General features: G+C 39.5%; 1 protein-coding gene across 6 annotated transcripts in view; it reads right to left on the bottom strand.

Moving 5' to 3' along the window:
- LOC117291125 (dynein heavy chain 7, axonemal-like) overlaps window positions 1-23928 on the bottom strand; it is a 118953-nt gene that overhangs the window by 94640 nt on the left and 385 nt on the right. For 5 of the 6 annotated variants that reach the window (XM_033772661.1, XM_033772663.1, XM_033772665.1 and 2 more), the window contains exons 2-21: window positions 22441-22512; window positions 21891-21996; window positions 20529-20679; window positions 19994-20096; window positions 17970-18153; window positions 16666-16864; window positions 16357-16476; window positions 14960-15143; window positions 13895-14074; window positions 12670-12828; window positions 11275-11388; window positions 9946-9963; window positions 6724-6851; window positions 6091-6394; window positions 5385-5531; window positions 4145-4281; window positions 2860-3124; window positions 1995-2129; window positions 1170-1318; window positions 541-727 (exon numbers count right to left, since the gene is read on the bottom strand). In XM_033772661.1, coding sequence (XP_033628552.1) covers window positions 541-727; window positions 1170-1318; window positions 1995-2129; window positions 2860-3124; window positions 4145-4281; window positions 5385-5531; window positions 6091-6394; window positions 6724-6851; window positions 9946-9963; window positions 11275-11388; window positions 12670-12828; window positions 13895-14074; window positions 14960-15143; window positions 16357-16476; window positions 16666-16864; window positions 17970-18153; window positions 19994-20096; window positions 20529-20679; window positions 21891-21996; window positions 22441-22512 — 3042 coding nt within the window. The remainder of the gene's footprint in view (window positions 1-540; window positions 728-1169; window positions 1319-1994; window positions 2130-2859; window positions 3125-4144; window positions 4282-5384; window positions 5532-6090; window positions 6395-6723; window positions 6852-9945; window positions 9964-11274; window positions 11389-12669; window positions 12829-13894; window positions 14075-14959; window positions 15144-16356; window positions 16477-16665; window positions 16865-17969; window positions 18154-19993; window positions 20097-20528; window positions 20680-21890; window positions 21997-22440; window positions 22513-23928) is intronic. The other variant, XM_033772667.1, reaches the window with a different exon arrangement.

Genomic DNA, 23928 nt, shown 5'->3' with positions numbered 1-23928 from the left:
GTTTTCATGAGAAATCATTAAGATCACAAGGCCGGACGGCCACTTTAAGTTGAGGGCTAAACCTAACTGATTAGGGCTATCGACCCAAATCAACTGCCACATGGGGCACATTGCCACATACTCCTGGGCCTGAAACAGGGTAACCCCTTCACAGTCACAGGGTAACCCCTTCACAGTAACCCCTTATCATCCACTAGGAGCCTGGCTGGTAGAGGAGAATGTAATACCTTCCCAATTTACGGGTTCAGTGTCATGACCAAGATTCAAACCCACACTCTGCTGCTGGCAACACCAGAGCTTGGGCACGCTGAACTTGACCGCTCTAGAACGACACGCCAGGAGATGTTTAAGACTACAACTCTTACCACTTTACAATATTGGTTTTAAAAATGTCATGCTGAAGGACACCGGTGTCACGATGGGGACTAGAACCCAAACTTTGCTGTTCAGAAACGCGAGAGTTTGAGTCCGGTGCTTTTAACTGCTAGGCCATGACACGCCACCAAATGTATACAGACCCTTAAAGACAACAACTCTTACCACTACTGCTGATTTCATGATATCCCTCCAGTTCTTGTCGACTGTTGCAAAGCGTCTGCCTTCCTCAGGCATCTGTGCCATGATGTCCGGGGAGCTGAAGATGGGTTCTAGGTAGAGCCAGGTGGCCTGTACCTTCAGCCACTCATCAAGGATCTCCTGGAGGAGAAGGAGCTTGCTCTCCCAAGACCTGAAGGAGGCAGAGAGAGAACAATGATTATTAAAGGAATATTACAGAATTGGTTTTGCTAACAAAACAGTTACTGGCAGTAAGCACTCTATGTAATCCACCATATACATAAACTGACAAACCTGTAGAAATTTGAGATTGATCGGCCATCTGGGTCACGAGAAAATAGTGAAAAACCAATTACAAATGTTGCAAGTCATCGGTGGAAGAAAAAAAATTAATAAAACACTCACTGAGCGATAAACTCCAAACACGAAAATCGCCCGTCGTTTTGCACCAAGACGTAGTATTCAAAAACAACCAGTTGTAATTAGAGCTCCAGCTGGTCTATATCAACCATTTAAACACCCCCACATGACGCCCTCTCCACCAATAGGAATTGCGAAACTGTCTAAGGTATTTATGATATTTTTTTAAACCATTGATTTTAAATTAAACTTACTTGATCTCATTTTCAAATGGTTTGATGAATGGAGATCCTCTCATGGTTTGGGTCTTGACAATTTGATCATCTAGCAAGACCTGAATGTCATCCACTGAAGACAAGATCATGGTGCCGGTCTCACGGTACGGGATCATCACAAACTCCATCTGTTGGTTTAAAAACGTAATGGCTTTCACTCACAAATCAACAATTATTGGCATACACCACTTCATGTCTGATGACATGTTCACAGTTTTCGCTGTCTTAATGTGTGTAAAGATATGGATCACTAAGGAGTAACTATAAATAGTAAACATGCAGGTGGATACAACTGTTCTTGGAGGAGTGTTGGCTCCAAAAAGAGCTGGTGTGATCTTGGCGTTTCGAGGCGAAGTGGATCAAAGAGCATAAAATTTATATATCTGAAAGAGATGCCTGTTATTTTCTTCACCAAGCAGACATAAAAGTCTGAAATTTTTCATGTCTGGCGGCGCACTGGTGATGCTGCTTGCAGAATCGCGACAGGACCGCAAGGAGACACGTGCGCCCTTCTGTACGCACGTTGAATATGAAGTACTGGTTGAAGTTTGTGTTTATTGAACGCTACGCGATGCTGTTTTGTCAACTTACAAAATGGCCGCACAAACACATGCTGTGCGATGCTGTTTTGTGAACTTAGAAAATGGCCGCGTGCGCGCCTGCTGAGGCGCGTATATAGGCCAGTGCGCCCTCTAGTTCTTATATATAACTCTATGCGTTTAAGTCATATCCTGCCTATGTAAATAGATGGTTTATCAGGAAAATTATTGCAAAGAGAAGTGACATTTCAACTGCGGAACTTACCAAATCCCATTCTGAGATCATTTTCTCCATAGCTTTCTCCAGTGAGTACTCTTTGCTTGCTGACTCGCTGATACTGTCAAACTTAGGAAGGAATGGCTCCAGATTCATATCAATCATCTTGGATAAGGTGGTGTCCTGAATAAATTAAAATCAAATAGTAATTTAGTAAACTGCTTCCATTCACTGTCATTTATTTGTTCCAGTATGTCTGTATGCATGTATTTATCTATTTAGTTGTAGAATTTTGTAGCCAATCGAATACCAAACTACGCATTCATGTGTGGTGATATTTGGTCATGTAATGGTCAACTTGATATTGTTAATGAAATACACTCACTGATCATTTTTAAATATAACCAACAATTGTTTAGCAAGATAAAGGTTTAAAGTACACCTTTGGTTTTTGGAAACGTTCAATTGTTTTCCTATACAAATGTAGATGTATACAACAAAACAGGTTGCATTTTTGAGGTATCGCCTAAAATTCAGAGCAAAAAAGGTCCGACTACACAATCTCAGAATTGTTACTTATCAATCTCAGATTTAAATGGTTACTTAACAATCTCAGATTTAAATGGTTACTTAACAATCTCAGATTTAAATTTTACTGGGGAAAAAAAAAGGAACTTTTTACATTACTTCCAAGTGAAATATTTCTCAACATGGCTTCTAACCAAAAATTGTTATTGCAATTAATGCAATTAATTTTAGGAGTGATGACCAAACCTATACCTTCCCTTTAAAATAAAAAACGCTGTTGCATTTCACCAAGTGATTCTTGTAATTTGGGCAAAGGTACAAAATTTCATATAAACAAAGAAATAGTGAGACAGACTACAGTCTTCAATGGTTCTATTGGACTGACCTCATCCGGCTTGAGAGGGAAGCCAACGATTTCCGTCATCGATTCCCAATGACGATCCCTCAACCCCGGATTACACAACGCTGCCACCAACGGGATATAATCCTTAAATGTCTCCACTTTGTCCTTCATGCGTGTAGCGATCTTCTGCACTGTTGGTATGTCACCAAAGGTCTTCTCCAGCTTGTACAGGGTACGCCAGTAGTTGCCGACGTCGCCGTCCACTTTGTCTGGGTCCACCTCGTGCATGGCGCCATCCATCCATTGCCTTTTTAGTAGTGAAAACAATAATAACAATAATGAAAAAGCGTACTCAGTATTTGCTTTTCTAAGCCAAGTAGTATCCTTATACATGTTATGAAACTCCTGTTTATCGGGCCTTAAAGGTAGTGGACACTATTGCCAATTTCTCAAAATAATTATCGGCATAAAACCTTATTTGGTAACAAGTAATGGGGATCTGTTGATAGTATAAAACATTGTGAGAAACGGCTCCCTCTGAAGTGACGTAGTTTTCGAGAAAGAAGTAATTTTCCACGAATTTGATTTCGAGACCTCAAGTTTAGAATTTGAGGTCTCAAAATCAAGAATCTGAAAGCACACAACTTCGTGTGACAAGGGTGTTTTTTCTTTCATTACTATCTCGCAACTCCAACGACCAATTGAGCTCAAATTTTCATACAGGTTTATTTTTGTATGCATATATTGTTGCGATACACCAAGTGAGAAGACTGGTCTTTGACAATTACCAATAGTGTCCACTGTCTTTAAGCATTCCTGAAACTATCTCAACACATAAGCAGCCCAATGGGCAGAAATGTTTCTAATAACTCACACGGACAATCTCTACCCTTGACAGTTTCAAGTGTAACTCTTTACACAACATTTCAGAATCTTAACTGGGCCTCAATTTCAATCTGATATCCTTTTAATTAGAGAAAAATGCTGACACGTGATAATATGGCAAGCAGTTGGTAGAGCACAGGGATATCACATGGATGCAAGTCCAGATGTCACAGGCTCAAATCTTCCTCAATGCATAGCTCACTAAATCATGGTTGATTGTTTTCGTTTCTCAAGAAATAAATATACTGACTAATAGGGAGACCGCTAACATAGGGCTGGATAGCTCAGTTGGTAGGACGCCGGTACGTTAATCCGGAGGTCGTTGGTTCAAGACCAGCTTCAGTAAATTTCTCTTTGTTTAAGTCCAAACTATTGAAAACTTGCCCGGTGAGTTTCCCTAGTGATTACTTGGTTTAGTTTCTCTCACTACGTTTGGACTCACTTGTGTTTAGTGTTGAATTCTACTGTAGTCTCATACAGCTTGTGATAGGGCTGCAATGTGCTCGTGATGGTGTTTCTCATCGGGTAAGCTGACGTCTGCCAACCAAAGGCTTCCTCCTCTAGGTTGAAGGCTTCAATCTATCAAAAGTCAAATCAAACAACAAACTCTACAAGTTCTTCTTCAAAAGAGAGTTACACAAATTAAAAACACAGCCATCGATTCCTTAAAGAGTTAGGACTCGTCTTATCTTGAGTTAGGACGAGTAACTCGTCCTAACTTAGGATTAATCTTAAGGTCTGCATGTGCAGGGTTGGGACTCGTCCTAAGTCCTAAGATTAGTCCTAAGTTAGGAAGAGTTTTGTGAAATCGACGGCAGGGCATTTAAATGACGCTCTACAAAGAACATAGTGCAGGATCAAGAAGGATAGGGCTAACAAAAATAGTATATTGATCCAATTTAGCTTGCATCATCATTATATTCTTGGTTGCGCCATTTTGGTAGTCAACGCCCCTTTGTATTATACAGTGTAGTGTGCATTTTAGGCGACGCAGCTTTACACGTGTACCATTGACTCCCAAAATGGAGAGCATGGCAGATATTAGCCCATGTGATCATTGGTGCAAGGGGACAATTAGCACTTTATAGGGCAAGTAAGAAGTTTGAAATCTTTTCAAAGAATTGAATAGAGAACACTTCTTGTTTAACCATTTCAAAATCTTCCAAAGTTAAAAAACTGGCTTCCACATCCAACTAGTATATCAAAGACTAGTTATTGACCCCTTGCACGCACATCACACGCGGCGACTGTGCCACGCTCACCATTTCGGTTGGCAATAGGTTTACGTGTAAACGCTGCGTTGCCTAAAATGCGCACTTCACTAAATAACGCACAAAGACAAATAACGCATGAAAGATTTTTCTGATGATGATGTCAGGTGAATTGGGTCAATACATGGTAATGTTCTCATTGATTTCAAACAATCCTTGTCCGCCATTTAGGGGAGTCCCTATCATGTACAAGCATGCACAAAAGATTTTACTCCCAAAAAGGTAGACATTGATCGATGGTGCGTTCTGCATTGTGCAAGGGGTTCATAGAAATCAATAGACTCCTTTGCATAATGCGAAGTGCTACAAGGTACCCTAAGGTTACGCGCACGTTTTTACGCACAAAGAACAGCATTCTTTTGGCTTCAGGGATGGCGCTTTTTTTTTGGGGGGGGGGGGAGATTATTTTACCTTCTCTGAAGCAGCCTCCAGCCTGGCGGTGAGAGCTTGAGCCTTCTTGAGGTATCTCCCAACCTCGGACAAATCCCCAAAGGATGAAAACTCCTCCAGCTGTTTGGAGTAGCCATCCAGCTCTTCTTGGAATCGCTCTCGTTTCAACTGCAGGAAAAAATGATGAATTCAGAAGAAACTATTACAACTGGAACCATTGAATATCTCTTGCTCTCTAGTCGACCGAAGTCGGAACCTTGTTGAGATTTGCCTGTCTTGACGATCCCAAAGTTAGGAAGATCAGTTGCAAACACCCTGATGTCCCTGGCAACTAAATCTGCCTCTTTTTGCATTTTGAACCTTAAAGGAACATTACAGGATTGGTTTTGGTAACAGTGTAAGCACTCTATGTAATCCACCATATACATAAACTGACAAACTTAAGTCGATCGATCGACCATCTGGGTCACGAGAAAATAGTGAAAAAACGATTACACATTTTGCATGACATCGATGTAAAAAAAAAAGAGGATAAAATGCTTACTGAGCGATAAACTCCAAACGCAAAATTAGATTATTTATTTCTCACCAAATATGACATTTCAGACAGAATTATTTCAAGGGATCTTGAACAATTACCAATAGTGTCCAGTGTCTTGAAGACGAACAGAAAATTTAATCAGCCTGGGACATCTCCAGGGTTAATGGGACAAAGATTTAGGCTTACCTCAAGACCCTTCTGATATTGTGACGTCTTCTCCTGGACGATCTGTTTATGCTCAGAGAAGATCTCAGGCATGCGCTCATGCCACTGGAACGTGCTGCTGTTAAGCCTCATCTCAGCTGGAGAGAAACTTGCGTAGTCGACGAGAAATGCCAGCCGGTCCCGGCTCAGGGTTAGTCTCTTCTCAAGCTCAAAGATAGTCTTCTTCTCAACACCCTCGATGTATGCTGACAGCTCCATCAGCTTCTCTGTGTTGGGTGGTGTGGTGAGGGCCTTCTCAGCTATAGCTTCGTACTCGTCACACAATCTGTAAGGATTTTTAAAAGGCGTTATACATCACTTCAACCTTAAAATGGGTCTGAACATTTTTGTAAAAATGGGTCTGAAAATTTTTGTAAAACTGGGTCTGAACATTTTTGTACAGGGAATTTTGTGGTTCGACCCTGACTTTCGATGACATTAAGTCAAAACAGGTTTGAATTTGAACTTTTGACTGACAACAAATTCCTCCTTGAAGTCTGAAGACCTCTTTAGTTGTTGAACTCAAATGACATCATGTTTCCAATTTGGCTCTGAAAAAAACCAAGCACATAACAAAATAAAAATTTGAACTTGGAGTTTCTCTTCCACACTCACTTTCTATTGGCCTCTGCATGGTCCATGTTCATCCTAGCCAGGAGACGACCACTCAGTGTCTCGGCTCTCTTGGCCAGAGCACGGATCAACTCATCACAGTGAAGCTCAAACATACCGAGTCTTATCACCTAGATGATAAAACAATGGACATTCTCAATAAGTCTTGGTCCCAGACTAAACACTCTAGATATTGACCTTAAACAGGGCCCATTTTCATAGAGCTGCTTAAGCACTAATTGGAGCTAAGCACAAAGAAAATTATGGTTACCAGCCAAACTACCATCTCACATGTACAATGTGTGACTGGTATCCTGTTGGTTTCTACTAAGCATGAATTGCTTGGCAATACTTTCTTCTCTTTACATGTCTTAGTAATCTTTCAAAAGAAAAACAGTCAAATGTATCAGGAAGTTTTTTGGTCATTTTGACACTGGTCTTGTAATAGACCGATCCATTAAGCTTCGCCCCATTGTTTTACTGCGCCTTGAACACCCAGCAGGGTGGATATGTGCGCATTACAAGTCTTATTATTATTATTATTGCGTATTGACCAATCACAACACAACGAAGGTATGACACTAAGGTCTGACATGCGTGCGCGTATGCTTGGCATGCACGGCAGAGTTGTGCAGAAAGGCATTGGAGAGACTCACATGTTCTTGCTCACATGTGCGTCGTGGGCGGAGCCTACTGGATCGGTCTATTCTGGTCCAGTGAACATTTTGAGTAATAAGCCCTGCGGTCTTGAAGATTTTCCCCAAAATTTAAGCCCCGAAGAGCCTGACATGTGAGACACTCCCTTCAGACTCTAGACTGGGGGGCTGTGGTCAATTGGGCTAGTTCTCAATTAGGCCAGTTCTCAATTGGGCCAGTTCATTGGCAGAATAACTAGAGAAGTTACGGTTAAGTCAGGACATAGATTCTTACTACAGTTATTTAAAACATTAACTTTTCAAACAGTGAAGCTAGGGAGAAAACTCCAGTGAGTAATGTACAAAAAGTGCAAAGGGAAGAAATCAAAGTGCAGTGTGGTGCACTACATAAGAAGAACTGCACTCGGATCATTTGGATTGAGTTGACATAAGTTCATCACTTTAATGGGAGACTCTTGAGATGCTGGCGGCAGCAAATAAAATGGTCCTTTCTTTGCGCACACATGCTTAGTATAGGTCTGAGCACGCGCACTACTGGCCAGAACCGTTAAAAAGAAAAGTCCAAAAGTCTCCTATTAACGCGATGGAAAAGATTTGGATCATCCTCAAAATATTATCAAGAAGATTCGCTTTCTTCCAATCCTCCGTTTTCAAGAAAGCAGTGAATCTACCAACACACTCATACTCGATTTAAAAGGAAAATGAGAAAGTTATTTATAAATCATTAGCAGAGTTAAGATTGGAATCAAAAGAGAATACAGATATTTTAAGGATCACAGTAAATGAAAAATAGAATAAAAACAGAGAGTTTCACTATCAAACCTACATAGTGCATAATGTCTATTCTGTGGACGATAAGGTTTTAGATGCACATTTGGGACCCAATTTCATAAAACTGCTTAAGTATAAGATGCAGCTTAGCACAATAAAATTATGCTTACCAGAATAAGGTAACCAGTCAAAATACCATTTCACATGTACCATTTGTGCCTGGTATCCTGCTCAATTCTGCTAAGCACAAATTGTATAGCAACACTATCTGCTTAAGCAGCTCTAGGTGAATTGGGACCAGCTGGTGGTGTGTGTCAAAAAAATCAAGTAAATCAAATTGCGTGCGTGCAATGTGACAGGATTGAGTGATTTAAGCTTGATACGTTACATTGTGCTTTTAAAGTAATTTTTAGTTTGCTATCAATTAAAAAATGCAGTATTAAGAAAAAATATGTTAAAGCTTTGTGCACATACATGTAAAGCCATGGAGAGTGACAATTGGTGTGTCTAGATTGTTTTTGGATTACGTGTCCATCAAACACTCAGTGCAATAATGTTCTAATTTAAGAGTGTATCGATCACTTTTTGCACAAAAATGTCCTCCCCACAATAAAAACTTACAGGTTTAAAGTCTTTTTAACTCTTTGGTGCACGGTGCACAAGGCGGTCGCTAGCGACCACCAAAACACATTCAAATTGGACTTGATAAAACCTTTTTATACATGTATACTGCCCTCATTCGATTGTTTAGAGCTAATGTTGAGCTTTCATTTGATGTAATGTTCAAGAGGGTGCGCTATTGAAACATTTTGAGAAAAACATGGTTGATGGTGTTTTTTTCTTCTTCTTTTTTTTAATTAATCTGTGCACCACCGGGGTTAAAGTATCGACCCAAACAGTCACACACCCTCTAAATGCGGGGTTAAGTTAGTATAGACTGGTGTATTTTAAAGACCTGCTGAACAAAAATGTCAAGTCGTGAACTTTGCTGAATTTCATTTGAAATGTTTTCAATGGATAAGGAAATTGAGTCATATAATTATAAATAGAATTTAGTTGTGTAAAAAAACAATCACTTCGAATACCCTTATCCAGCGCTCTTCTGAGAGATTTGCGAAAAGCTCTGTTACATAATCACTCTCAAAATGTCATAGTTGGGAGCTCCAATTTGTAAAGCTTCTTTGTTGCAGCTTGAAGGTATAGTAAACTCCCACAAATGAGGTCAAAGCATTGTCCTTTGACGCGCACTGTCAACGTCAGAAGTGTTTTTAGTTTTTCAAAACCTTTAGGTTGGGGCCTAATTTTGTATCGATAATTCTGAAAACTTCAGAAGTGTACACATTTTATATCAAAATTACATAATGGTGAACAAGTGCATTATAAACAAGTTAAAATACCATTTCCGTTTAAAACATTCCGCTCAAGTAGCTGTTTAAGAATTAAGGAGGCTCTCTAGCCAACGACACACTAGGGGTTTAGGGTTAAGGTTAAGATAAACAAAAGGGAGACACATAGAGAAACAGTGAAGTAACTACTGTGCTTTTAAATCTGAAAACATACGTCAGTTACAGACAATTGCATGCATAAAGCCCAGTTGATACTTCCTGCGAAAGCCAATGCGACGTGAATTTGACGTCACAACTCTGTTTTCGCTACGATATTCGCAAGAGAGTGGAGCACAACTCAACCCCTGCAAATTATTCAATGTGCATTGGTGACGTCAGCATTAGCTTCGAATTCGCATTCGCAGGAAGTATAAACCCGGCTTAAATGTTTAAGATTAGCAAGCTGTACAAACCTTCCTCTGGTCTTCATCCTGTAATGCATTCAAATGCAAATAAGCAGATAGACAACAAGCCAATGAGCATGAGGGCAATGTAAATACATGCAAATGATGCAATGAATATTCATGAGTCAAGCGTTATTAGGATTAAAGCAATACAACCTTGCGAATACAACGAAAATGCTGGGAGTTGGACCCCTGGGTATCCAATGCATCATACAAACAGACAAGTTGGGGAAAGAAACGCAATACATGAAAATAAATGACATGCAACATGCATGTAGTAACTTAACAAGATTATTTGACAAACACACAAAAATTTGACTCCCATAAATGCCTGACCGTGTTTGTCGACGAGGTAAAAGGAAAACCACGCAATTTCAAGGCATGTTTGTGTAGATCATTGTATTCTACTTTTACAACATCTTTCTACCCATATGCATTTTATAACAAACGGCTACAGAACGCTTTTCAAAGACCAACTCGACCGATCCAAGGCAATGTGTTCCTTTAAATACCAGATAAAACATCAGTAATGTTTAAAACATTGCAATTGGTTTTAATGGCAAACATTGCATTCTGATTAGGCGCGTTTTGGCTATACAAGGCGTTTGGTATAAAATTGTTTCGACTGGAAAGATGCTTTAAAACTACACTATGCTTGGGTGGACACCGTTCAGCCGTTATAATAAGCATTTGAACAAAAAGTTATTGTGTTTGGTAAGCAGTTTGCAAAAGGGAATTCTTTTATTTGTGTTCAATTCCATAAGAACACAATATTAAATTTAAAGTGAAATGGGAAACATGTTCTCAAATAATCATTCTCATGTACAATTTTCTGGTAAGATTTGTTTACATTTCATGAAATACGACAGACCAACGAGAAGAACAGGTTAACACAAAAGTATTGAAATGTTGTAAAATTTAGATAAAAACATATTGTAACATGCTCTTATCTACAGATTTGTCAAGTTTCAATAAATCTACCGACTAAGTTTCTATGTCATAAACGGTGAGAGACATCAACAAAAAGATGGCTAATACACATTTTGTTGATTTTTCACCAAAAATAAAAAAATAATAATAAGAACAAGTTTGCTTTATAAGTCAGCAATGAAGTTAAATTTAAAGTTTATCACAAAGATGTGATGCAACTGAAGCTCTATCATTTCCAAAATAAGTTACATAACTTTGAAAATTGTTAATAGTCACTTTAAAAATAAAGTTACTTTATCAAAGTTGCCTAGGAATTGGGCAAGAGCTTATTTCAAACTTAAACTCTCCAAATATTCAATCCCCTGCACTCGACACTCAGATTACATTGTAGTTAAATATTTGACATACCTTGCGGGTGTTGTATGAAATCTCATCTCCTAGTTTGTTGTACTTCCGTACTTCCCGGGCATATTCCTCAAAAGAATGCTCTTCGGCCATGAATGCTTCCACATCAGTGTCGGCCTGGTAGGGGGGGGGGGATTGATTCAGATACAGTTAAAAAATTAAATTTTGCTTTATACCAGACCCCTATAGACCGATCCATTAAGCTCCGCCCCATTGCGTATTGACCAATCACAACGCAATGAAGGTCCGACAAATAAGGTCCGACATGCATGCGGGTATGCTTGGCGCGCGCGGCAGATTGTGCAGAAAGGCATCGAAGAGGCTCACGTGTTCTTGCTCACACGTGCGTCGTGGGCGGAGCCTAATTGATCGGTCCATTTCATAGAGCTGTCAAACGGCATATTTTGTGCTTACTAGACGATTTTCCATTTTCATGCCAACATTCAAGTGCTGACTGTACGAACAATGTTAAGATGTAGTGAACAAGCAAGCTGGCCACCACTCAAGCAAAATGTTCTGCTACAACTTGTGACTGGTTTTCTGTAAATTTCTGCTTGTTGTTTTGAAGTATATTGTGCAGAAAGGCATCGAAGAGGCTCACGTGTTCTTGCTCACACGTGCGTCGTGGGCGGAGCCTAATTGATCGGTCCATTTCATAGAGCTGTCAAACGGCAAATTTTGTGCTTACTAGACGATTTTCCATTTTCATGCCAACATTCAAGTGCTGACTGTACGAACAATGTTAAGATGTAGTGAACAAGCAAGCTGGCCACCACTCAAGCAAAATGTTCTGCTACAACTTGTGACTGGTTTTCTGTAAATTTCTGCTTGTTGTTTTGAAGTATATAAATTTTAAAAACTATTTTACCAACATCTTTTCCTCTTAGGAGGGTTTAAAGTTCACCGTGGTACGAGTGGTTAGACTGCAGGACTTGCAATTACAAGGTAGTGAACTCAAACCCTACCAAGCTCAACCACTGATTTTATAATGACTAGAAAAAGTATTGTCCTCTTGTTACTGAGGCCGTGTCCGAAACGACGACTTCGGCTACAGCTACGTCTAGATCAGCGAGTCTACCAGTGTTGAAGAATAGGCAGACGCGCGCAATCTAGCCGTAGCTGTAGCCGAAGACACCGTTTCGGACACGGCCTGAATAACAACTTCTTTACTTGTGCATTTCATAATCATAGACGTTAAACCAATGTTTATATGAGAGAAATTAGCTGTTGACCGCTTGTCATTTATTTATTACCCCTTGTCTGCTGAGTTCCCTTGCTGAGAAGATCATCTAAACAAACAAAATACCCCCCCAAAAAAAAAAAAAAAAAAAAAAAAAAAACCTCCCCCCCCCCCCACCCAACACCCCAACAAACAAATAAAAAAACAAAAGTTGTTACCTGTTTGTTGATGAGGAAGTTGTACTTGTCATAGATCTTAAGATGCTCCTTAGGAATGACACTCTCCTCACCGATGATATCTCGGATCTTCTGTTTGTGTCTGCTAAGAATGTCCTCCAGGATGATGGGACGAAGGGTGGCTTTGGACTTTGGTCCACTCTAAATAACAAAGGAAAATAATTAAACAATTAATTAGTTTTGTTTGTTTTTAATTGGGGGGAAAAGGAAGAAAAACAGACACAACTAAACTAGTCCTTAAAGACAGTGGACACTAATGGTAATTGTCAAAGTTCACAGTTAGTGTATCTCAACGTATGCATAAAATAACAAACCTGTGAAAATTTGAGCTCAATTGGTCATCGAAGTTGCGTGATAATAATGAATGAAAATTTACCCTTCTCACACGAAGTTGTGTGCGTTTCGATGGTTGATTTCGAGACCTCAAGTTCTAAATCTGAGGTCTCGAAATCAAATTCGTGGAAAATTACTTCTTCAGAGGGAGCCGTTTCTCACAATGTTTTATACCATCAACCTCTCCCCATTACTCGTTACTAAGAAAGGTTTTATGCTAATAATTACTTTGAGTAATTACCAATAGTGTCCACTGCCTTTAAAAACCTATTACATAAGATAAGTTTTGAAAAGAGATTTGAATTTTGTGGTACAAAGACAAGATCTAAGATTAAGTGGTAGATAGTTCCAGAAGCATAGCGCAGCTGAAGAAAAAGACCTGTCACTTAAGGAATGTCAAGACTTGGGTTCAATGAGGAGAAGCATGGAACTGAATCAAAGATTCCTTGCCGGAGTGTAAACTTGAAGTATTTCTGAGATATAGTGGGTAGCCTTGCTGTTAAAGACACTGGACACCTTCGGTAATTGTCAAAGACCAGTATTCTCACTTGGTGTATCTCAACATATGTATAAAATAACAAACCTGTGAAAATTTTGACTCAATTGGTTGTTGAAGTTAGGAGAAAATAATGGTAGAAAAAAAACCCTTGACTTGAATTCGTGACCTCAGCTAAGGTCTGTATTTCAATTCAAGTATTTTAGTGAGAAATTACCTCTTTCTTACTTCAGAGGGAGCCGTTTCTCATAATGTTTTATACTATCGACAGCTCTCATTGCTCGTTACCAATTAAGCTTTTCTGCTAATAATTATTTCGAGTAAATACCAAAAGTGTCCACTGCCTCTAAGAGAATTCTAACCGATGTTTCAACTTACCCACTCAGAGTAGAGCTTAGTCTCCACTCTAGGAACCACACTGACAGCCTTCAGCATCACGTCATATACATTGAGTAAGACTATCTCAAAGTCGGAGAAGGTGGGCTCAAACTTGATGTTGGAGCCATCCAACACTAGCCTCATGACGAACCCGGAATGTTCATGGGCACGGATTGAATCCTACATTATGGGAACAAAGACGAATGACATTGTTTAGTTTTAGACGTCAATACAAAGATTGGTCAGTACTTCAGCCTGGTTCATACTTCTTGCAAATGCAAATGCGGGTAAGTTTTGGTGATGCAATAACCGGTACACTCTCCCAGGGCAAATGTGCTACAAGAAAATTTGCTTCCCACAAAGAATTTGCAGGAAGTATGAACAAGGCTTTTTAGGAGAGAAACATAAGTTTTTTAAATGAATCCTTTTTCCAAATCCTTGGACCTCTTTAAAAAAAAAACTCTTTCAATCATGTAAAGTATTTAAACTCTGAATAGACCCCTAGCAATGGCCGCCATCATTGATGAACCTGATGTGTGAGAGTCGTGCGCAGCACACTTTTCCATTATTTGTCATCAAAGATGGCCGTCAATGACGTCATGTGCAATCCATCTACAGACCCCTCGCATATCCCTCACTCAGTGAAGCTCCAGGCGCTTCAACAATAAGTATTTTCCTGCGAGGCATTTGGGGCTACGTTTTAAGTATGAGACCTACTCGTTTACATAGCACCTTGTAGTGTTTACAAGGTGCATTGTTGTACTGCTTACATGGCTTTCTATCAGCAACACAAATTTGTACTTTTGATCCCCCAAAGAGAAGGGGGGGGGGTGCGTTGACTCCCCTTTACTTTACAGCAGCACTTTGTTTTTCGTTTACAACTTATGAGATTTTCTCCTTTTACATAGCACCATAAAATGGTTTACAAGGTGCATTGTTGTACTCCTTACATGGCTTTCTATCAGCAAAACAACGTTGTACTTCTGATCCCCCAAAAAGAGGGGGGGGGGTGCGTTGGCTCCCCTTTACTTCACAGCAGCACATTGTATTTCTTTTACAACTTACCGGTGGTTGGCAGATGAGATCAGTGAAGTCGTCTATGGAATTGAGGCACAGACCTTGAAGCTGCTCAGTCATGAGCGTTGCTGCACAGTTGAAGAATGATTCCAACTTACGACCATTGTGATTGCTGGGTACCAGTTTACGTCTGTTGCCCTGGTAGTAGATGTTCTGCACCTCTGGAAACCACCTTAAATCAAGTTAAGTTTGTCAGTTAAATGATTCACAAGAAGAGTGTGTTACGATATATTTTTCAAAGAAAATCTTATACATTTGACAAACTATTCATCACTTAAAGGAGCCATTGCCTTGGATTGGTTGAGTTGGTCTTTGAAAAGCATTTGTAATCGTTTGTTATTAAATGCATATGGTTAGAAAGATATTTTAAAAGTAGAATACAATGATCCACACAAACATGCTTCGAAATTTATGGGTGTCAAAAATTTGACTCCCATAAATGGCCGACCGTGTTAGTCAATGAGGTAAAAGGAAAACTACGCAATTTCGAGGCATGTTTTGTGTGGATCATTATATTCTACTTTTAAAATATCTTTCTAATCATATGCATTTTATAACAATCAGTTACAAACGCTTTTCAAAGACCAACTCGACCGATCCAAGGCAACGTGTTCCTTTAATAACTCATCATTGTGAGTAATTTGTTTTCACCACTTTATAGCTGAACATCATTCTAAACTTTCCTTTGAAAATGAACCCTAAAGCAAAAAGGGAAGTTCCAGATGCCCATTCCTAGTAACAATGCTTAGGTGAAGTTTGCGGTAGCGCCATGTGTCAATCTCCTTTGAGTAGTGTTGGTTCTGGGAAGAACTGATGGTTGATACCTCAATATTTTGATCAGTATGCTCTGATCTCTTTAGAAAAATGCTGGACTCTGTAGCTAGATGCTGCTTAAGGAGATTAACTGGTAGTTGGGATTAAAGGCAGTGGACACTATTGGTAATTGTCAAAGACTAGCCTTCACAGTTGGTGTATCTCAACATATGCATAAAATAACTAACCTGTGAAAATTTGAGCTCAATCGGTCATCAAAGTTGCGAGATAATAATGAAAGAGGAAAACACCTTGTCACACAAAGTTGTGTGCGTTTAGATGGTTCAAGTTCTAAATCTGAGGTCTCGAAATCAAATTCGTGGAAAATTACTTCTTTCTCAAAAACTATGTCACTTCAGAGGGAACCGTTTCTCACAATGTTTTATACTATCAACCTCTCCCCATTACTCATTACCAAGTTAGTTTTATGCTAATAATTATTTTGAGTAATTACCAATCGTGTCCACTGCCTTTAACTGCCTTGGAGATTAACTGGTAGTTGGGAACTTGGCTCGATGGTGCGAGAAGGCAGGAACGGGAATAGGATAAGCTTTGATTTCTATAAGACTTACTTCTTGAGTAGTTTTTCTTTTGCTGCATCAATGTGCCTCATGACCAGATTCTGAAAGATGGCCAGCTCCATAGACTCTGTCTTCTGATGAAACTCATTCACATCAACTAACCGCAGGTTTCTGTAAATCAAATGCAGAAAGAGAACATGTTTAATTTGCAGTGGAATACAAACAATTTTTTAATTAAACAGTGCGTTTTTAATTTTTAATTACTGAAATGTGTACATACATTGTTCCAAAAATCCACCGTTTAGACATTTGACAAATATGTTAAAACAAATAATAGTAAATAGACAACAGTCAACCTACCCAAAGGAAACATGCCAAAGCTCCAAGACCTGTAGCATGGTAGGGTTGGTGATGTTTAAATCTTGGCTGGTCGCTGTCTGTGCTGCAATGAAGGATTTGTACCACGGCTTGGGTACGATCGACAGCTCTGTCCTGTGAGGGGGTTTTGTCTCTTCTTTATCCTCTTCCTTCTCGCGTGGATCACGAAGGACGAAGTCCACTGAAACAATCAGGCAAACATTCCACATTGACAATGACTCAATCAATTATTCCTCTAGGCCTAAACTGTGAAATGAACACATCTTGATCTGAGGCCTCACTTCAAGTTCACAAAAACACTAAAAGGAAAATGCAGCCGCCAATGGACACGGCAATGTATCCCCGACTTCAGAGACTTTGTCTGTTTCTGACTTGGGCAAAATTTCATAGAGCTGCTTAATGTCTGATTTCGTGCTTACTGTGCGAGTTTCCATTTCATAGGGCTGCAAACTGTTAGAACACGAAAAGGCATTGTAATTGTAACGTTCCAGCGCTCACTGTATGAAAATAAATGATGTAACAATGCAAACTCATGGTGATCAGGGGCAAATTTCATAGAGCTGCTTAAGCAAAAAATGTGCTTAAGCACAAAAGTAGCTTGCTTAATTTACACATGCTACCGGCAAAAATGTCATGCCATATACATTGCTTGTAACTGGTATTTAGCTGTTGTTTACTTAGCATAACAATTTTTTGAATTTTTTTGCTTAAGCAAAATTTTGTGTTTAAGCAACTCTATGAAATTGGGCCCAGGCAAGCTGGTCGCCTAATTTTCCTGCCAAAAAAGGTTACCAGCCAGATCATAAAATAACCATTGCTGCGACTGGTACCATATTTTGCTTAGCTTAAGAAATTTGCTCAGCAGAATTTTCTGCAAAACAGCTTTATGAACTAGTTTCCTGTGCCCAATTTTATAAAACCTGTCAGCACAAATTTTTTTATAAAACCTGTCAGCGAACAAATATATTGCTTTGAAGAAACTGGTTACAAGTCAAAAGTCCATAACGTTCACAATGTTGTGACTGATACCCGGGCATTGCTTGCTTAAATCCAAGAAATTTACTAAGCAGAGTTTTCTTCTGAACAGCTTCATGAACTTGGTTATGGACCCAAAATAAAGCCTGTAAGCACAAAAATTTGCTAAGCACAGACAAAAATTGCTTAGCAGGAACTGATACCAGCCAAGAGATAAAGTTCACATGATTGTGACTGGTACCCGGCCATTTCTTGCTTAGCCAAGCAATTTGCTGAGCAGAAAATTTCTGCTAAACAGCTTCTGATCTTACCGATTGCTTTCTTGACACTCAGGAGGTAGTCTTCCCTCATCTCGTCCGACAGGTTCTCAATGGTCTCTGAGTGACCCGTCTTGAGGTCGTTGGAGACAAGATGGAGGACGTTGATCAACCAGGAATCCTCCATGGGTGCAACGTGCTCTGTGTCAATGCCATTGTGGATGTAGTAATAGTACCGCTGTAAATCAGACAGACAGGTTTGTTACAGTTCAGCAATTTTGAACACAACATTCTGGTGGCATATTCCTGATTAAAAAGAGTGACATGGCCGGGTGGTTAGGAACATCGAACTCAAGTTCTGATGCAGTCACCAAAGTGTGGGTTCGAATCCCGGTCGTGACACTTGTGTCCTTGAGCAAGATACATTACTATAATTGCTTCTCTTCACCCAGGGGCATAAATGGGTACCTGCGAGGGTAGAGGTTGATATTGTGTATGAATAAGCCACAAGCGCCTTACAGGCAGCTCAGGGCTGTGTACTCCCCAGGGAGCTGAGAAAGATTAAAGGGATGTTTATTGGCCCAATGACCAGGGCACTAATGTAAAGCGCATTGATACGGTTATTGTGAAATGCGCTATATAAGAATTTGTTGTTATTATTATTATTATAACCCTTCATAATAGGCTTCATATTTTGCAGGAGACAGAAGCACCGAGTCTACAGTGTTTATCACATACCTATATGTTCAGGCTTTGGACAACAAAAGAACGCTTTGTTTTTTTCCCAACGAAAATTGTTACATCTATCTAGAATGCATTGCTTTAATTTCCACAACTTTCTCCTCGCCTTCATTTTCCTAATCTATTGCTACATTTTGTTCTTATTTCCTTCTCTTCTAGAGAAAAATAACTCAGGGAGCTAAAGGTAGGAATTGATATTCCTCGTAAAACAGTCTAGATTATAGAAAGGAGGGATACATGCACCAGGCAAGAAGTCCAAAGAGATGCAGTCTGTGAAATAAAGCTGTTGGAATGGCTCCTTGTTCTACATCTCACCGAAGCAAGTGTGTATGGGTGAGAAGAAGCAGAAAGCCTGGTTCCGTGTTCAAACGTTCTTTAATAGGAACATTCTTGGCAACTTCCTTCGTCACCACAAGAAATTGAGACATAATAATATATTATAAAACCACGTTCTAAACTGCATTCAGTTGAACCCAAAAGACATTTGATAAAATCAGAACAAACATTGATAATAGTATCTATGGCTTTTTATATAGTGCTCATATCCATCACCCACTGATGCTTATTTTTTGTTTACATTGTTTTTGAAGTATGAGACTGTTCCCTTTCATAGCTGTGGCGGAATTTGCTGCCAATCATACCAGGAACACTGGGGCAAACCACTTCCCTTTTTGAGAAGTGCACTGGGCTCCTTTAGGTGCGATACACAACGTGCCTGACTCCACCAGTAGTGTTACGTAGTATCGATCCAGATCAAGATCCAAACACACAGGACCATTGGCTTTATGTCCCAAACAGAGGACGCAGCAATAATTGTTAAGTGTTTTGTAAAGACACAAGTGTCATGACCGGGAGCTCGAACCCACACTCTACTGAACAGAAACACCAGAGCTCGAGTCCAGTGCTCTTATCCGTTCAGTCAAAGAATCACTCTATAAGGTCATAATAATAATAATAATAATAATAATAGCCAGTATTTATATAGCGCTTTTCACACCCGAAGGGCGTTTCAAAGCACGTCCAACATGATTACTCCTGGTCATTGGGCCTTAAATCACTCCTTAAACAATCTCAGCTCCCTGGGGAGCATACAGCCTGTGCAACATTAATATGTGCTACTCGGCTAAATCAATCACAAGAACCATCTCTGCCCTCACAGGTAGCCATTTACCCCTGGGTGGAGGAAGAGAAGCAATTATAGTTAAGTGTCTTGCTCGGGGACAAAAGTGTCACAACCGGGATTCGAACCCACACTCAGCTGAACAGAGGCACCAGAGCTTGAGTTCAGTGCTCTTATCCGCTCGGCCACGATCCAAGGTCATAACGTGGGCACTTACCAAGATGTCTTTCTCTGCCGCAGTTGGGGAACCTGTTCTTGACAGAGGAGGTAGTTCACCTTCAGCAACAGACGGAGGTCTACTGTCTGGAGTTTCTTGTTGCCTGAATAAAGTAGAACATGAAAGCGTCATCAGTTGAAAATGTCAACGTCACTTTGTGTATCCAAACATATGCTTAAAATAACAAACCTGTGAACATTTGGGCTCAATTGGTTATCAAAAGTGCAAGAAAATAATGAAAGAAAAAAACACCGTTGTTGCACAACTTTGTGTGCTTTCAGACCCGAAGTCTTTTATTATTTGAGTGAGAAGTTACCCTTTTCTAAAAAAACTACTTAACTTTAGAGAGAGCCGTTTCTCAACAAAATACCATCGACAGCTCTTCATTGCTCGTTACTAAGTAAGTTTTTATGCAACTATTTTGAGTAATTACCAATAGTGTCCAGTGCCTTTAAAGCAGCTCTATGAAATTGGCCCATTATATGCTACATTTAGCTTGTGCATCATGGGGAGAACTCTGCAATCTGAAACTTACATGATGATGTTGACCAATGCATTACGGAAGCTCTCTCTATCTTTCCTTGGGTGTGAAAAACCTTTGGCCTTGCCGGCACCGCTGACTGCTCCATTACTCTCCGGATCCCACGACTTACTACGGTTTCCTTTCCCCTTCTTCTTTGGCTCCCCTAAGACATAAATTCATAATTACAAATTATTTATGCTCCGTATTTTTTACCAGGTGAGGGCGTTCTGAATAGTATAGTGCAAAATAAACTCTGCTGTAAAAAGTATAGGCCTAATGACCATGCTGTGTTTCCACAACGTACACAGTGCGCAGAGCCTAAGCCGAAGACGAAGCCTAAGTCAGGGGTTTGAACAAGGCCCCTGGAAGGCCAATCAACTGGTACACAAAGTTTAATCTTTTGGAATCCGTGACAGATCCCATTTTGAAATATTTTGCAAGTCTGGTCACCCTTGCTCAAATCCAGGCTTATAGGCCATATCTCATAGATTGAATAATTGTGTTCAAAAGTTTCTCACTGGATTATTGTGTCTCTTTCCGATGCAATGGGCATATTATTGGTGCAAGTAGCTTTTAGCCGTAGCTAATACAGTTTTTATAGTTTGTTTGTTTGAATGATCTTCCCATCAAGGGAACTCTGCAAACTCCCGCAAAGGGATATAAACACAACGCTGGCAAAGGCCAATCTCTCTCATACAAACATTGGTTTAGCGTCTATGATTATGAGTCACACAAATCAAGAAATTTTGATTCAGTAACTAGACAGCAATATTTGTTCTAGTCATTGTGAAATCAGTTGTTAGCTTGGGGATTCGAACCAACAACCTTGTGATTACAAGTCCTGCAGTCTAGTAGGCCTTATTAGCTTTATTTACAAACACTAGAGAAACTGGGAAGACCAAGCAGGCTTGTGAAAACTTGCATAGCAACCTGCCTATGTGAGAGAAACTTTGTGTTTTTCCTGCAAACAGCACACGCAAAAATCGTCTATGCACCTGGGGGCTAGTCAGGAGAAAACAACCTCTTGACACCCTAGACAACTAGACCAGGCCTGAGATCTATCAGCAATTCGCTTCATGATCCTCGAACTCGCCTGGCCAGTTACGGGGACAGGGCCTTCTCCAACATAACACATTGACTCTGGAACTCACTTCTGGAATACCTCAGACAAATACACAACAACGTGCTTACTTTCCTACATCTTGACAATACTTCAACTTAATATTTATCTTCTTCCTGACCGGCGCCTTTGAATGTTTTTTTTTTCAGTAAAGTGTGCCTTATAAGTGCTGTAGTTTATTAAAATAAAGGAAGGGTTTATGGGTTTAATCCATGGATGGGTTTAATCCATACAAGGTGCACAAGTTGACTTACGTGTTGTGAGCTGGGCTGCCACACTTTCTTCTACTTGATCTTCAGGTGGTTTTCCTGATAGAACAAAGGATGGTGGGTTGGCCTGCCATACTGGCTTGCTGCGTTTCTAGAGGGCAAATAAGCACAAGAAATGATGAATCATCAACAACTTTCTGTCATGAATTTAATTTAAGGACACTCAACGTGTTTTTTGACTTGTAATTTCTATAATGTATTTTTAAATGTTTTTAAAGCTTGTACGAATCATGTTATTTAGCCTACTGGCTGTGAGAAGGGTTTTTTAAATTTAATATACCATTTTAAACCAAATCAAATCAGTAATACACCTTTTATGATTTCATAAGTGGATCTTTTACGGAGAATTTTTTCTTTGTCCATTGAGATGAACTTTTTTTTTTGAAGTATAGGTTTTGCAGGGTTCATCTTTAAATTTAGTGTACAAAACAAATTCTGATTAAAAAAAGGAAAGTTGCAAGTGATTTAAAACTTGAGCCAACAAGGGTGATTTTTGTGATCATTTCACTGTGTGGTTGAAGAGTGGTTTACTTACAGCTGGCAATGTTGGAAGAAACGATGTCGGTGCAGCGGCATTCTTTCCTTTGTTTTTGAACGACGCTACATACTATTAAGTACGAAACACAAAAAAATTGTCATTAATGATAATTGTAACTAACTGTTAACGCCTGGAAACTAATTCATGTTTTTGATCTTTTCGGTTGCTATTCAATGTCGGCAATATTTTTTAGCATGAATACCAAATGGTCCTTGTGAGAGCTTAGCCCACATCACACGCTGATTACTCCTCTGGCTATGAGAAGGGTCGCACTAAATACCAACAACTCAGGACCCCTCACGACAACAAATTTTAAACGCACTTTAAAAGAACATTTGAACAGAAGTCAACCTTTAAATATATGCAGAAGAGTCATATGCGGATAACTTTCCGTATGGCGCCACCACTTTTTCACTCATATTTACAGAAAGGGATATCTCATTGAGGTAAATTAAATACTATATTATTTCATATCGAATGAAAAAGTGGTGGCGCCATACGGAAACTTTTCCTCATATGCACTTAAATCACTTTCAAACTGTTGACAAAATTGCGCCATTTTTTTTTTTACCCCGAATTTAGTAACAAACAGTATATCAGCCATTTTGTCTTTCGACATACCTGGATGATACCATTACACCTCAGGGGTAATAAAAAATGCAAGATAATTATTTACCATTTAATGTGCCTCTCATGGAATTAAAAAAGTATTATATTTAAATCTCCCCTTGAAACTTCAAATTCCAGAGTGGCCGCTTAGTTATTTACAAAAAAAACAGCAGCTAACTAAAGAAAAAGATACCCCTCCCCCCTTCTATGATCAATTCTCCTGCCCTTTACTACAGTGATAAAATAAAAGTGACTATTGTCCACCCCTCCCCGTGTCCACCAAATAAGCCCCAATATTCCCAGAGGACCATGAGAAACTTGACGACCGGCAGCCCGCCCTCTGACGTTGTGGAAAATTAGTAGCCTGAAACATCACTGCTCGACAATAACGTGCCCGTTACAATATTGACGGTTGACTTATGTTCGCAAATGTTCTTTAAAAGTGCATTTAAAATTTGCTGTCCTGAGTTGTCGGTATTTAGTAGTGCGACCGCATGAGAATGAAAGATTCAGAATTGGGTCTGCTGTCACCATCCATGGGGTAGGCAAATGCTTTATTCCCCTTTAAATTGAAATCCATTATTTACAAATGTTAGGCCTACACAAAAGCAACGGCATCAGACATTTTATGCAGTTCATATTTTGTTGAAAATCTGTGGAAAGAAATAGCACACTCACTGTGTCTTACATGCAAGTTATAACATTTGTGTACAAAATTGGTCTGCACTCTAGCTAGAGTAGAACTTGAAGCTTTTTATATTTAAAAATAAAGTCAAACTCAAACTGTCAAACTGAAAGAAAGTGAAATTACATTTTTACAATTTGAAAACAGAAAAGTCATGAATTATTTTTAATCATGAATGATGAATTAAAAAA

This window comes from Asterias rubens, chromosome 6 (genome assembly GCF_902459465.1).
Source record: "Asterias rubens chromosome 6, eAstRub1.3, whole genome shotgun sequence".
NCBI classification, from domain to species: Eukaryota; Metazoa; Echinodermata; class Asteroidea; order Forcipulatida; family Asteriidae; genus Asterias; species Asterias rubens.
This window is presented reverse-complemented; position numbering and strand designations above follow the sequence as displayed.